Source organism: Plectrocnemia conspersa, unplaced genomic scaffold (assembly GCF_051122295.1).
Source record: "Plectrocnemia conspersa isolate PC_06_02 unplaced genomic scaffold, ASM5112229v1 ptg000002l, whole genome shotgun sequence".
Lineage (NCBI taxonomy): Eukaryota > Metazoa > Arthropoda > Insecta > Trichoptera > Polycentropodidae > Plectrocnemia > Plectrocnemia conspersa.
Window position 1 is genome coordinate 20,440,108 of NW_028277166.1, and position 17,829 is coordinate 20,457,936.

General features: G+C 28.5%; 1 protein-coding gene across 10 annotated transcripts in view; it reads left to right on the top strand.

Annotated features, from left to right (window-relative positions):
• SK (small conductance calcium-activated potassium channel) overlaps nt 1–17,829 on the top strand; it is a 378,167-nt gene that overhangs the window by 305,411 nt on the left and 54,927 nt on the right. For all 10 annotated transcript variants that reach the window (XM_088181656.1, XM_088181659.1, XM_088181661.1 and 7 more), the window contains 2 exons: nt 3,873–3,968; nt 13,032–13,211. In XM_088181656.1, coding sequence (XP_088037782.1) covers nt 3,873–3,968; nt 13,032–13,211 — 276 coding nt within the window. The remainder of the gene's footprint in view (nt 1–3,872; nt 3,969–13,031; nt 13,212–17,829) is intronic.

A 17,829-nucleotide genomic window follows, 5' to 3' on the forward strand; every position in this document is an offset into this window, starting at 1 on the left:
TGGAATAATTATGCAATGCATTAAAAATCTAAAAGGAACACTGGTAGTATCAGATCTAGTGCCGTTAACGCGAAAGCTTCGAAAGCTTTCGGAGCTTTCACATTATACACTCTGAGATTTCATCGACGTCCGTGGTTTTAGTAATGAAAAAATATACGAGTTTATGGCAAAAATAAACCATAACGAACCAAGCTTGATTAAATGTACGGCATTAAAAGCTAAGGTCTGACCAAACGACCCACAAATCGGACCACTGTTCTCGAGCCGACCCCATTATTGTCCAAGCCCATTTGTTCCCACTGAAACAAAAAATACGTTCTATTATATCACCACATATTAGATTAATTTATAGTTCTGCAAGCACATCTTAAACCTAGGGGTATTGAATAGTTTAACATATACCATAATTATAAATAAAAACAGTATGGATATATAATATGTTATTTTTAAAAAATATGATTATTATGACAAAAATTCTAAAATTATTTATTTTTTAAATTGAACTCTTAAATTGCAGTAAAATCATATCGTACCTTAGTATCTTTCTTACTATTAATAATACAACGCTATAATTGTTACGCTATAAACTTTTAAATTAAATAAGTTAAAGAACTGCTATTTGCATTGCTACAAAATTTATATATTAAAAACTAGTATTTTTTAAAGGTTTTTATAAATATTTATACAGATTAAAATAAGTTTTTATAAATAAATTTATGTTATTCTTCACGAATTTTAATCCTTTAAATTATTTTAACTATAGCTAAAGAAAATGATTTACGACTTACTACTTAGCTTTATTAAGTTTTATTGAAATGTGCCCATTTAACGTTAAGTTTAATTATTAGTTCTAAATTAAGTTAAATCGTGCAATGTAATGTACTGTTAACGGTATAAGATGTATGGTTTAATGGATCCTTAAAAAATATTTATAAAAAATATTCAATCCAGAGAACGGTTAAGTTGATTTGTTAGAACTTTTCTAGAAATAAAATTAAAGTAAATCGTTAAAAACATCTTTGCTATCTAAGTTATGTTAAATGTATCTATTTGTACATCAAAGTAAACTATGTAATACTAAACAATTATTTACGTTACAAAATAATCTAGGAAAAAAATATAATATGAGAATTACAATGTGTGGTTAATATGGTAACTGCTTTAGATTTTTTACTCTTATTAGTTTTGTAATCAATATATGACACATATTTGGTTTATTTATAATGGTTTACCTTAACTGCAAAATTGAGACTGAAAACAGAAAAATAAATAAGAATTTAGAACTAGACAGTGAATAACCAAATCAATTGTTCTTTAAAAATTTAGGGTCTATTTCTTTAAAATAAATATAATATATAAACATTACTAGCTTGTGTTACTGTTAAAAATAGTATGCACTAATAATATTACAAAAAAGTGTGGGGTTTTAAAAACTTGCACAATTAGTTATTATATCTAATGACTTCATTTTAACGACCATTTCGAACAAATGAAAAAATAAATTAAATACGTCTCGATAGTCAGGCCACAACAACGGAAGAAAGATCTCATGAACAGACAATTGTGTTAATAATTGAAAATGGAGTGGTCACGTGGACGTTAATCACTTATAAGTACCGCCGAAAAAATACTCTTTGTTTGGAAAGGACACGTACTAGCTATATAATAAATTTTACACTGCGCATAATACTATTGTTATGCTACCTTTTGGTTACTGTTCGCCAAAATGGTAATCTGTACTTTTTTTTAAATAAACGAAAAAAAGTGTGATATTTGGGCACAGAAAAAGAGACATGAAGCTACAACAGTACAGATGACAAGAGATACAATGAGGGCATCCAAATACCCGGCCTAATTCATTACTCGGTTATACGGGTATTTTTCGAGAAATAACCGGGTACCTGGTTCGGTTCCGGGTAATTTTTGTAAGCCGTTAAGAGTCAAATTTTTATTATATTTGAATCTTTGATTAAATATGACGTGATATTTTTAATTTTACTTTAATAATTAATATCATTTTTTTTTTAAATAAGGTGTTGAAATAAAATCAATATATTATTTAATTATTAATACTTTACTCAATCGAAATATTTTTACATTCCATCAGTAGGATAATACTACATACATGTGTAACAGTACAAAACCGAAATATTTATTTTAACAAATATTTGGCAATAATAATATAAATGGCACATGAAAAATACTGAGGAAATAAATTTTATTAAAATTATAAAAGAAATTAGATGATTGTATTTATTATATGTATTATATGTAGGTAGAGAAACAAAGTTTTAGTGATGTTCTTTTTGTAAAAAGTTATATTTTAAAAACACTAACGAATCTAATGTGTTATATTTTCACCCTACAACGCATTAAAATTAATTTTTATTTACAACTGCATCCTTTCAAAATAATCCTTATCTATGCATTCGCTTATCTCGAAATCTATAGGTCGCTAAGTGCTGTCCCTATTTGTCGTTCAAAGACGTTAGTCGTTTAAGAACGCCGATTCGGCTCTTCCATTTAATTTGAAATAATGGAAAAAATTATTTAAATGAAATTACCCGGATACCCGTCAAAAATTACCCAGTTTTCGGTTCCATGAAAAACATGGCGGGTAACCGGGTACCCGGTTCCTGTTCTGCCCGGTTCGAATGCCCTAGATACAATCCTAGCCGCTCTTCCAAAATCTCAACCGACAATAATACAACTCGACTCGCCAGCGAAACCTGCCATTTTATTTCCATCGCTTAATGGCGGTATATAATCTCTATTTACACGTGGCAATTTATATATGTATGTTTTTATAATACTACAAAGTTGCACTCCTTTGGCCTCAAATACCGTAAGGTCTTTATATTAACTATAAGTTATTACATAATTAGTTTAATAAGAAATTTAAAAAATATTTTGCGTCATTTTTCTTAGTAATTTTGCTGGGTTTTTTATTAGAACTCTAGATATAATATAAATTATATATCCACCTGAAAGGCAAAGTATAAAGAGTATTCGATATAGAATACATTTATTTTTCTGCAAAAAGTATATATATGTATGTTAGGGCTATAAGTCTATTTTGGGACGTTTGCCTAAAAGAGTCAAAAGTTATTAGCGGCCGACCAAAATTGCTTTTTTCCTTTTCGGCCGAAAGCAAAATGTTGAAAATCCAAACTATTAATAACGAGTACGTTGAAAAAATCTCGATATATGCACATATATATATATATAGTATATATCAACCTAAAAACAGACAGACGATAATAAAATATGTGTGCAAAGAAAATCTTAATTTTATAATAATAATTTAATAAAAAATATTTTTTGCATTTTTAAATCTTGAATTGGCGCTTGGATACATACTTACATATTTACATTCTAATGGCGTTTAATTAAACTTAAAACTTCTCGTTATTTTTTTTAAATCAAAATAATAGTTTGATATTACATTTTTCTAGCTAAAGGTACAACACAACCCATAGCAGTGAAATCCGCAATGCATCGTACAACATTGTTTTGAATTGGGAGTGTGACGAATGTGTCAACCAGTTGTTAACTGTTTATGTAGACAAGATCGAAACTACATTTTTTGACTTAAGATTACGGAAATGAAATGTTCAATCGATCTTGACTGGTTATTATTAAATGTATTTGTGTACAAACTATATGTTTTAATGTCTATTTATTTTTATATCTAGTTCAAGTTGCAGCACGTTCGTAGTACGTCAAAAATATTTAATATGTACATCGTAAAAACACAGCATGAAAGCGTTTACGTCCTTAGCGTTTCTTACGTGCGCTTTCATACACAAAACATACGAGCGAAGTTTACGAGGCAAATTTTTTATACATACCATGTTTATCTGTTGTTGTAGGCGTCCTTCTACTCGACGGCGCTCAAGACCCTCATTTCCGTATCAACAGTCATCCTTCTCGGCCTGATAGTGGCCTACCATGCCTTGGAAGTGCAGGTGAGTTACAAAAATACTAACTATAAATAACGTCTGAAATGCATATAACTTACGCCCATGAATTATTCATACTGACACTGTTACATATTCATACCGAAGGATAATTATACCTTTCTTGTTCATTCGAAGTGGTAAAGTTTCGGCAACTTTTTTAATACCATCCCACTCTCGTTTCGTTCCCGGGTATGAAAATGGTGAATGTGCATTAATATCATCCGGAAGATAGTTTTTATCCCGAGTACTTTCATAATTGGATTCGCCTCTCCGATAGAGTGCACTCTGACGTAATCTTGTGTATCAAAGAGATCTTTTATGACAAAACTCTCAATGGTTTAATTATTACGTTGTGCTTCTTGCAAGCAATAATTTTATAACCAGATTTATCGAAATATACAACAGGGATACTTTATAGTCGACGATTCGCAAAAGCAATTTCAGAACTCTGTATACAACGAATCGCAATAATCTCGACGAAACTATTGCTTTACTGTATTATGTATACGATGTTTCAGCGTTTTTGTCAAATTGACTTGCTACATTAGAACGAGAGTAAAGATACAATCGAGCTCATTGCGAAAGATTGACTCTTAATCTTTAGTTTATCATTGTTTTTATGTGCTACTGTTAGATGAAATAGAGTTTTAGTTGTGATATATCGAGTTTTGTAAGTCATTAAAAAGTTAATTAAAAGGTTGATCTTGTTTCCTTTGAAAGATAAATTATGTACAGCTTGTTTTGTAAGTCATTTGCCAAGTTTTCTATTTCATTCGCTTCGTTATAAAGAAAGCGCAAATACAAGTCATAAATAAATACTGAAAGATATAAATACATTAATATGAATATTTGCTTTAATTGATTTTACAAATTAATACGTTGTTCCTCAAATACCCTGTAGTTTATCGCCTATCAAGCATATTTTACTTCTACAATAAAATGAACATTAATACAAACATACCTAAGAAGGCTTTTAGGCTTTAATTTTAAGTTAGATTTGATAAGAAATCCCATGATATTTGCAGCAAATGAGGATTTTTCGTCTGGAAAAAATTCAATCGCTCCTCAAAGCGCAAAATATATAAATAAAACTTCACCATTACTAAGCCATCAAATTTCTGTATGGTAAATTAAGTCAAGGCACGCCCTGAGATGTATATAATTTCTATTTAATTCAATGTAGTGCAAACCAATAACTCACTTAGTGACTAACTGTTTTAATAAGCCTCTATTTTACCTAACCTATGAATATTCGCTACTTCGCAAAGTGCACTTGTTTTAATTTGACCTAGCGCGTTTTGGGAAATCCTGGATTTTTAGCAAAGGCACCGATTCATATATGTTTGGGAACTACTGGGTGAAATCGAAGAAAATTTTTCTGAATCATTTGGTTAGTTATTGAATTGTCTATTGATGTTACACGCAATGTGCCTAACACTTCTAGCAACTGTTCCCACCTATTGTTGTTAAGTTGTGAATATCGAGTGCATAGTCTCGTAATGACGACGTATATTTAATTATTTTAGTACAACCATTTGACCTTCCTTCTGACTTTGATCATTATTTTCTTAGTTGATGATACAGCAAATATAAAAAACGATAAATAAAGCTCATATTATTGTATTTTTAACTGCACACTTTAACTTTATTTTAAAAAGCATACCAAAAATATAAATGATAATACTTAATTAAAATTAAATCTGTTCTAAAACTTATTGCTATATAAAACTTATGCTATATAAATATTATGTTTAAAACCACTATTTGTAAAAAATAACAAGAAAACTTTTATTGTAATCTAATCAAAAATACTTTTAAGAAATTAATTTGAAGGTAACTTGTTAATGATGAATGCAGAGTAAAATGTATTATCTAGCTAGCAAGCGTCCTTTCCTAACAAAAAGTAGTATTTTAGCGGTACTTGTGAGTGATGTGATATTATTTATTTATATAATGTACGCAAATGTATAGTCACAAGATCTCTCTTTCATTGTTACATTTGATTGTTTGTTTCTCTGTATATTTCTTTGAAATTGTCGTTTAAATTGTGCGGGTAATTGAAACCCACACAATATAATTTAATTATTAATTAATATTATTATATGTACATTATGTGTAATACAATTTAAAATTAACTATTACAAAAAAATATATATACAGAGATACACTTTTTTGCACTAAATATATTACTTTTCACCGGTGTAGAGTTTAAAATTTAAATGGCAAATTCAATATACTCGAATTGATATACCAATTCTCCAAATCAATGTCCAACAGAATATATTGTAGTAGTATACATATGTGACGTCTATAATTTATATCCACATGTCTATTACTTTTGGTTTATATATCACAAAAATATACATCAATACGATTATTTGTAAATTATAGAGTCTCAAAAGCAATATATCAAACACAGACAAATAAAAACAGTCTATCACGGCTCATGGTTTACTCGTTTATTTTTACTATTATTTTAGTTTTGTCGTTTCAATGACATTGTTTTTTATTTTGTTAAATATTGAATCAAGTATTATATTTTATTTTATTAATTTTAAATACCATTTATTTATTAAATTAAATACATATGACCAATTAAAATGCTGTGTTCTTTTAAAATTTATTTTAAAATATGTAAGTTTAATAAGAAATAAAGTTTTTTATTTAACAATACATTTTTGTGCTCGTATATCAAATCAAATTTTTTTAAATCTAGTATCTCAAAATACTCGAAGCTTTACTGTATCATTAAATATCAAAAGGTACCTCGTTGTTTTTTAATTATCTTTTTTTTTTTAATTTCAGTGTAAAAATTACATCAAACTACAATTAAAATAAATCTAATATAACTTTTTATTTGTTCAATAAAATCCGATTGTTTTTTTATATTCGTTAGGGCATTTCGATTTTATTTTTAACAATATTTCTCAGCGCTCGTCCGAAATTGTTTGAATTTACAACCGGCACTTTGGCGCTTTATTGGAGAAATTTCGTCTATAATAGGCGTACAAATCATTTTTACTCACATAAAAACAATTAATTAGCGAAACGACTCATTTAACCGCAGCACGGCACTGCGATTCGTTTTGCTTTTCAAATTTACGATTGGCCGGCAACGTCGACGGTGATTTTTTCACGAGGCTGTCTCTTCTTTTTTCCATAAAAAAATATGTCAGTGTCCTTTGACATGGAAGTTTCGGTCGTAAATTCCAGTTTGTCCTCTATACGCGTTTATCGCTAAAAAAATTCGTTTTATCGACCATAGAACAATACGCATCGTCGTAAAAGTAGTGTGAAATATGGAATATTGAAAGTTTTCCTTCGTGTTTTTTAGATGCCGGAAGAAATCGCTCAAATAATAAACGACTATTTGGGATAAACTGCTATTTGAGTGTCAATTTCTCATCCATTATATATTGACACGATATGCCTTTTAAATAAATTAAATATATCCAAGAGACTTATTCAATATTTTTATTAAATTATCGATATCTTTTTATCTGTTAGTGCTGCAAAAATATATCAATTCATTAAACGTGCTAAAAAAAATATTTTTTCTTGCGGGACTAAATAAACCTACGGTATTTTCTTTAAATAATACTATTTTATAAAAAAATAATATAAATTTAAACTATGCATATAAACAAACCCATAATGGTCAGGTGAAGTAAAAAATTATACACTTCATAAAGTAAAATAATATTATAAAAGGACTTTTTTGCTTGTGTTATAAAATGTGCTTATTTTCTGGATTCTTAATAACAATAAGAGAATACTTCATATACATAGACCACTTTAGTACACCCGCTAAATACCGGTATTATCGAGAAAAAACAGTCAATTATTACTAGTATTGACATTATTATTACTATTATTTTAATTAATTGCCCGAAAAAATAATCTGAGAACCGCTCGCATGATGCACTGTATTTATTGCTTAAGAAAATTAAATGCATCCGTTTTGATATATTTAATATTTTAATTACAAATTATATTAATTTAAATGTAGCTTTTTTTTAATACGTTTTTTGTATAAAAATAACTATTGAGACATACTTACTTACTTACCGATTTAATTTCCAAGCATATTCCGTGAACTTCGCCAGCCATCCCTATCATGAAAAAAGGCGCGGTCATTTCTCTGTTACATAACAAAATTACTGGGAACTGTTAGATACCGTATATAGCAAATGTATTTATTTTATGTGCATATACTAAAATACAAAAATATTGAACATGTTATATTAAATTTTAAAAATTTGCGCCGAAATATTGGTCGATAGGATTTTTTGCATAGACAGGGTGTCCATTTGCAAATAATGTCCATTTACGTACATCTGTGAAATGGTAGTTTTTTATCATTAAAATTTAGTACATAATTGCAATGAATGCGACCTTTTAGTGCACTTGTTCAAAAAAGTTTATATTTTTTATGCAAGTGCTTTAAAACCGTTAATGAACCATTAATTGATACGCAATATCGTTTACGTTGACAATAATAAAACATCGATTCTTATAAGACCCAAAAATACAAATAATTACTTTTATAAGATCTTTTTAGCAAGTCTTTCGAATATAGGTGGTCCTGACATTAACGTGTAATTTATTTAAAATTTAGCCAATTACTCCTTAATTTTTTTCTTTAAATTATCAGCTTTTATAAAATCTCAAACACAGTTGAACTTAACTAACATGCTGAAATATTATTTGTACCTTACATAATATCCATACAAATTGTTATAGTATATTACATAATGAAAAAATAGTTTATTTAGTAAAGAAACGTTTTTTTACTCTTAATTAACTTTTTAATGCGACTAAAATTTACATATCGCGTCGAAAAATACACGAAAACCTTTTATCTTAAACCCCAATTGGGTTAAACACGAGGTTTTAATGGTCATACATATACAAAGGATATGTATAATAGGAAAGAATATTACGATTACTATAATCAAAATCTTCACTTTATATAATTTTAACTACCGTTCGTTAATAAAAATAAATCATTTTCAACTTTTTTATGTGTACTATTTTATATGTTCATAGTGATTCACTAGCTTCCGTACGAAGAGCATTATTCATACATATATAAACTATTCTAAATGGCTTTTATGGCGTAGATTTATGCACAATATACAACCAAAGCAATAATCCAATAACACATATAAGTGCTATTCGAGCTCAACGTCCTAGATACATTTAATATATTAAATGCAAACTATTATATTATATAATATATGCTAAAATACATTTTAGTTAGTGTAATTGCTAATATATAGGATATTATAATAGCAATATTAAATTAGATTATAGAAACATTAACTTACTCTATATAAATAATTTTCTCTTCTAGTAAAATTGTTTCGTTTAAATATATAGGAGAGAAATTTTATTTTATGTATGTTGCAAATAAATGTACACACCTAAATATTATAATATACAACTATTTTTACCGTCACAAATTCACGAATAGCTCATTAACTTCAATTCCTACTTTCCGCTTCATTAGGATGTTTTTCAAAGAGTTTTTTACATTAATAGAAACCTAAATTTGTATATAATATTTATTAAATTTGTATTTATAAAAAATGTTAACACAAGAAAGTTTCAATAATTGTATTACACTATATGTTTAGTTATAAAACTGACAAAGAAAAAAAAATCTATATGAAATTAATACAACAAAATATCCTTAAATATTATAATATAGTTTTTTTCTGTTTTCTTTAATCCTGGATAATTGATTTAATTAAACAGAAAATATGTTCTTTTAAAATTTTAAAATTTTAGATATATTCTGTCAATATTTATTTACCATTTTTTTATTGTAAATTATTAATATAGCATTTTTTAATAAAACCTGATTTACGACACAAATTCACAGCACACCTTCGAATATCGCTCATATAAATACCATTAAAATATTATTACATCCCACATCGGCAAAATGTACATATGACAAAATTTCAATAAAAAGCACTCAAAGACTTAAACGACACCGCCAAAAGCCTACCATAATCTTTAGAAATTGTAAGGCAAATCTTCGTTAAAAATTAACACCCTCGACCTATGCACCATCCAATATCCTTTCGCTTATAAAAATGAGATATGCGTTTTATTCGGCCGTTAAGACGAAATAGGCCATAAAATAACTATACACCTTTTTCTTCATGGTACAACTTTTATTGCTGCGATATCATCACTCCCAGCTTTGCATACAGATGTTATGAGTTATATGAGAGGATTTTTTTATTATTTTAAATTTATGCTTCTGGTGCTAAATAAAAAAACACATCTACAATCATGAAAGGCAGCATTAACAGTTAAAAATGGCTTAGTGTGAAGAATATTAATTATTATTTCATAAAAACTGAAGTGGTATTGGAGATTGAGTTGCACTGCTTGGCTGAATCAGATTGGACGGTCGAAGTAAAAATATCTGCTTTTCAAGTTTGTGTGACACCTTGACGACTCCTGGTACGTTTCTGGTCGAGCGTCTTTATCTGCTTGTCTGCCCTTCTATGATCAAGTGTAATATATATTCAATTGCTGGTTTGAGACAGCTCTGGTTGAGGATAATAGTGAGCCAATTGCATCGCTTCTTGGACACACTGATGAAATTTTTTATGCCTTAAAAGTGAAACTAACAGAATGCCACTTTCAACTATCGTTAAATATCGCGCATCATTTTTACACAAATGGTAGATTTTCCGGTACTAATAGATACTTACAATTGATTGACTGTTTCGTACCGATGTTCTCATTGGTAGTCTGTAAAATATTAACAATTGCTTAGTTGCGAAATCTCTCTTCCATTATTAGGCCTTACTTTAACAAATTGGTATTTTTTTCATTTGTTTAAATGGTCGTTAAATTACACCTAAATTAATTTTGCAAGTAATTGAAACCCCCTATTTTTGTTAACCTGAATATACCAAAGAGTAAAGAAGAAAATTGTAACGATAAAAGAACACTGGTTGGTAATTTCAAGAAGACGTAAATTTCAAGCTTGTTCTATAAATCAAATTGTATTCTTTAGTCGCTAGATCAAATCAATTTATACTCACTTACTGTAATTTTGTACCGTATGTACGAACGGAACAAAAGTTTTTATGCTATACCTTATCTTATACACAAATTTGTCATAAGTTACATTTCACCATAAAAAACAATAGTGAGTTATTATATGTTGCCAGAATTTACTAAAAACCATTACAACATATTTGTATCATTGTATTACAGATTTACATTAAGCACAAATAATATTAGTATAAAAAAATGGGGTACCAACGTCCCCCGCTTCGTCTAGGCTGGGTTAAAAGACCGCATTCTTTGTTTTTTTGTACCGTGTCAATCCACAAAATATTTTAAACCTGTTTTGAATTAAAAACAACAGAAACAAAAAATCTATTTGTATGTATTACTGTTATAACAACAAAATACTACAACACAACTAAGGCTTTAATCGAATATTCAGTTATTCGAATTATTTTCCTGATTTTTAACTATATAAATATTTGAATAATTGCTCAAATATTCGTAAAATATTTTATTGTACTATCTCGAAAGAATTTTTAAAATATCTTATAATGACACACTTTGTATATACCCGAGTGACTAGTGCCGCTCCAAAATCCATGGTCTTTTATGCCCCATATATTTTGTACGAGACAAAAAAGTACTTTTACGCCTTTAAAAAACATCTGTAAATATAATGTTTATTGACGGTGACTACTAAAAATTAAATTCGCAGAATTTATTCGTTGAACGAAATAAAATGTTAAACAGACCCATCTCTTATTATCGTTTAACGCTTATCTCAAAAACAGGTGTGCGCTACAAATTTTTGTTCTTGCCACGTTTTTTAATTGTTGTTTCAAATTAAAAACATTTTATTTCATTCAGTATAATAATTCGATCGCGGATAATTTATTTCTAATTATTTAAAAAATATGCAAATATGCACAAAACAAACACCGATACATATCCGATCCTTAAATATATCATATTCGTTCTAATCACTATAAGCTCATATGTATTTAAAATGATACAAAAATTTTGCTGAATTAATCTGATCTTAATTCCGATTTAAAAAAGCTGAAATGACGTCCATGATCAAAAAGTATGTAATAATAAATTTAGCATTTATCTTTTGAAACTCTCACTGATCAGTTATTTGCACAGCTTTAGGCCATGTTTATTTTATAAAAAAAATTTAAACGATTGTATAAGTAATTAATTATTAATTAAAAAAGAAAAAAATTACGAATATATTCAAATTATCAAATTCTTCGTTTGTTTTTTATTCAATATTCGAATAATTGAGTACCTTAAACATGGCGATTTTGAGTGGTGGCCCAAATTATACCCATAGTTTCCATGAATTATCAAATATCGACTCTATACTATGTGTAATCTCTTGAAATTCTCAATCACTGCAATATTGAGTAAGATTGTTTTATTGATTATTTTTAGTAATATAATAATTATATATCAATTTAAATATAAAATATCTATGTGTATTAAACTATAATTACAAATATATATCGAATATTTTAATAAGACAAAGTTTCAAGATTGTGAAAAACTGATAAATATTAATGTAGATATATTATTTTTTTAATAACAATATGTACAGTGAATTTAAAAAATCGTGATATAAATGTATTTAATAGCAACGGTACCAGAATGACTGTAATGGAAAAATGCAATGTGCATTACTATAGAATTTAAAAATGCTTTCTCGCCATATTTTATATTTTGCACAATGGAGGTCTTGCTCCAGACAAAGGGTCTTTATCGCTATGAGACACAGTAGAATCTATTATACAATATACAGGAAGTACAGTTTGTCAACATGGCTGGCGCTCTTTGTGATGGTGCGGTGTCACTTAATTAATCTGTACCCTCCAGACGGCCCTGAACTAGGACACGAAACCCTTTCGTGACTCTCGCATAGTTTTCGGAAACTTGACGAAATTGTTCTTGTTAATTCTAGTCTATGCAATATTGTATCAAGTATTACTATAATAATAATAAATATATATTTTTATTTTTTTATTTCAGTTATTCATGATCGACAACTGCGCTGACGACTGGAGAATAGCAATGACTTGGCAGAGGATATCTCAGATAGGCATAGAGTTGGCGATATGTGCTGTTCACCCTATACCGGGACAGTACTACTTTAAATGGATAACGAAATTAGCTAATAAAACTCAGGGCATTACCAGCGTCGAGCTACAAGTAAGATCAATTTGTATAATATTAATCTAACGATAATATTTTACTATGTACATACTTATATTAAGTTGATTATTTTTACGACGGCCAATACCTAGCTATACATTTTCTATATTATATGATTATATTAATACAACACGTACATAACGTAACACGTTTTATTAAGACATAATATTTTAATTTCCGAATTTTCGTTACACTCCGATATGAAACATAATTAATCATTTTCACAAATTAATTTTGTGTCAAGTTAAGCACTACGGTTATTAAATCGTTAATGACGATACGCAGTTATCGCATGATAACGTATTATCCTATTTTTTTATTAATTACGTGACGAGCTTTGTGCTCATTCTATATGCATTACCAAAGGCGTGTATATTACATGATTAATGTTCCTAATGACTATTACAACATTTTCAGGTTTTACTATTATAATATAAATATCCCTATATATTAATTAATAATCGAATCGAACTAATCAAAGGTTGATCCATTTAGAAGTTTATATTAAAAAAAAAATATTTGTAATAAATAATCACAACATATTAAAAATGGTTAGGTGCAAATAATATTTTGTAAAATTGTAACTATTCTAGGGCCAAACCTTTTTAAATATAAGGTATTTTATAAAACACGTCTTAGTATCCAATATAGTCGTTTATATTGACACGAATGTTTTCATCACTTGACTTGTTTTGTTGCTTTATTATATTCATATTTTATGATTTATAAATAGTGGTGAATTTTAAAGGCAAAAAATCACTAACGGATAATTCATAAATAATATAAGCACATGCTTTGGTTTTCACATTCAATAGTTATAACTATTTATTATTTTATTTTTAAACTACAACTTTTAACATACAATAAATATTTTCCTTAATATAAGATATATATTATATTAGTTTAAATACGTTCTATATTAATTTAAATATCGTAAAAATTAAGAAACCTTTTTTTTTATATCAGCACCTTAACCTTATATTTATCTTATACTGAGTCTTTAATAATATTTAATAGTCATGTGCGTATTTTATACATTAATTATTGTGCGTATTTCATACAAACATGTATTTAATTTAAAATTAGATATACTTATGTATGTGTTTCAACAATCCAAATAATATAATTTAGAGATCGTTCTAATTACCATTTGAGAAAGCAGAAATATTAAAAGCTTGGCCCCTTACCGTATTCACAACAATGGAAAAGAGATCTTGTGACCAAACAAATGCGTTAATAATTAAAATATTGCACGGTTCACTTTATAACACATTCGTCCTGAAATCTTAATCACCAATAAGTACTGTCAGTTTGGAAGAACACGCGCTAGGTAATAAATTCCATCTTGCGCATAATATTAAAGTTATTCTGTCCTTTGTTTACCGATCACCGGAATGGACATTTAGACCATTTCTATGTATAATCTTTTCTTGAGTGTATCAAAAAAATGACGCAATTGTCATTTTGCCAAAATCACAGTCGATAATAATACAACTCGACACGCCAGCCTACTCTCCGACTTCTAAGACCTGCCATATTAACTCCATCGCCAAATAAAGGCATCTACATTTCTCAATATATGTTTATAAAAATAAACTCTTCTTAAATTTTCCGGCATCTATTTTGGCTACAAGGTCATACCTCTGTCATACTCGGCATGTTGTTGTCGGCTGTGTTTAGTTTTTCGCAGATTAAAAGCTGTAGTTTTTTAGGGTGGCAATGAGGGCATCTCTCCGGAGACTTCCTTAAATGTGCACCCGATCAGCTTAAGTCAAAATCTCGATGCCGGGCCATTTGTGAGTGGAGTCTTAAAATAACGGGGTCAGCCGGCTAAGGACGAAAGCTTGGTAAATAGCCTGATATGCGCAAATTAATTGCTTTTCACCAAAAAATACACCTTTTAATCTGATTGATGGCTCAAAACCGTTGATATTTTTGGCAGATGGAGGAGGTTTGCGGAAAACCTCGCAAAAATGTATGTCTGTTCAAAATTTCTTCCATATTTTTTATAAAGTTATTTTAATTTAGTTCCGAGTAGTAAACGGTCAACATAGTTGAATAAAAACATATGTTGCAAATTCACCTCAAATATTTCCTAACGCACAAATTTTGAAAACTCATTCCTTAAAGGCGAATTGCAATGGCTTTTTCGGGTTTTAAAGTCGAAGTTGTGTGACTTTGCAGCCAAATAGGCGCTGGAAAATCTAATAATAGTTTGCTTTATAAAAATATATGTAGATGCCGCTATTGAGTGGTGAATTTAAAATGGCACGTCTTGCAAATCGGAAATTTTTTGCTGGTGTTTCGAGTTGTATTATTGTTGGCTGTAATTTCATGGAGAAGCTTCTAATGTGTTCTTGTGATGATGTGTTTAATGTTTCCTGGCTAGGCTCTGCTGTTTTGACTCCGTGGCATCTCTCGACGTATTTCTTCGTCTGTGACCAAATGCACATCGTTTATATTTCTATTTCGAAACGGCTCTGGTGAATTGCAGATGAGACTGTTTGCGGGCTAATTGCATCGCTTCTTGGACACACCTACGAAATGTGTTTACGCCTTAAATTAAAAGTTGCGATCAGTAACCAAAGGGTAGAAGAACAATAGTATTGTGCGCAGGGTAGAATGTATTGTCTAGCGCACATCTTTTCTGGATAAATAATGTTTTGGAAGGGATGTACTATAAGATAACGCAATTGCGTAGTCATTTGATCTCTTTTCCATTTCTGTTAAAATTCTGTGAGTGCCCGACTTTTAAGAATTTTGCTTTTTCTTTTCGTTTATTTAAATATTTGTTAGAATAACATTTAAAGTATAAAAATTGCGTAGGGGTTTGAAGCGCCTATAGATTTTATTAGTGGTGCCGTATTCAATTATCTAATTTTACTTCTTTATTTTAAAATGCACAACCAAAACACTTATTTCTGAGCTCAGTAAGACCACGCGTAGATATTTCGTGAAAAAATATTACCTAAATGGAAGTAAATCCGTCTAACATTCAGCATATATGTAGATTACTAATTTATATAATTCATTCGGCATTTATTAAAAAGCTCGATTATTTGAGTATGAATACATTCTGAATACAGTACATTGTCTACAAAGCATAACTTCAATCATATCAGTTTTTAATAATTTTATATTGAAAATTCTTTTAATATTTTCGTAATACAAAAATATTATATTATAATATAAATAGCAAAATACTTATGTTTAGTTAATATCAATATTTCATTATTTAGTAAACCGGTATTAAAATCCTTAGGTCTAACAATGGAACAAATCATAGACAGATATCTTCTTGAAAAATAATATTTGTTTATTATATTATAATACATATTAAAAGATATACCACGAATAAAGCAACCCAAACCAACTAACTGAATATAAACATTTATTTTATATATATATAGTGATAATTGGTACTCTCAATGTCGCAAATCATTTCGATACATTTTCCTAAAACTTCGTAATGGATCAACTGTATAATAAATAATAATAATCTTTTAATTATATAATAGGTATTATATTTGATATTATATTGCGTTCATTTAATTATTATGTCATTATAGTTTAAATTTCATTGGAATTTGTGTGGTTTATAATTTTTGTTTATGTAATAATATTCATACTTAAGAGCTTGTGATCGTTTTCATTGAAATAAAAAAATGATTATCTCAAAAAATTACTTTAGAAAGTAATATAAATTTGACTATCGATTTTTCATACAAAAATATCCTAGTGTTTTTTTCCATTCAGTCATTTTTAATTTAAAATAAATTTATTTTAATTATATTCATTAAAATAGAAAATTTAAAGATAGACAATAAATTTCACAAGGACACAAGCATCACAAGCTCTAAAAAATATCATTCGTTGATGAAAAAATGAATTTGAAAAGAGCAAAAAGTATTCATTCGCATTTTCCCTCTTTCTGTAGGGAACCACGTATAAGCAAATTCAGGTCTGTATCAAAATTTTCCAAATCAAAAATTGTAGACTCGGTGTATGCATGTGTTTGCCCATATCGGTGTGCGTGTGCGTGTATGTAATTTCGTTTGGATGTGTACTTATTATTATATAATATATATATATACATAGTGGTTCCTCTCGTAGGTTTTCTGATACTCTTCGATTTTTTATATATGTACATTGGTATTAATTTAAAAGTACTTACAAATAATACAACAAGCTAGATTTTTATATAAAAATGGCACACCCCGTTCACATTTTATATACTTGCCTGATTATAAACTATTTTATTTTCATATACAGCAAATCAATTCGTGAACTATGCTCGTCGATCATTGTTGATAGATGTTATGACACTTCAATTTGAAATTCCAAGCACAAATTGTATTGATGAAGCACATGATTGAGAAGCACTGTACACGGATTTAATCGTTGGCTCAGTAACATGTCTGAGACGAATAAAATAAACACTGAACGTGTTCTTTATTTTATAAGACTTTTCAATATAAATGTCATAAAAAAATATTTGAAACACAAGTGTCAGTTTCAGATATTATATAGTTTTAGTTTAACTCTTCTCCTATAGCTTTTATGCAGTATATTTTTGATGACAGTTTTATTTTCGGCACAATAGCATATATACATG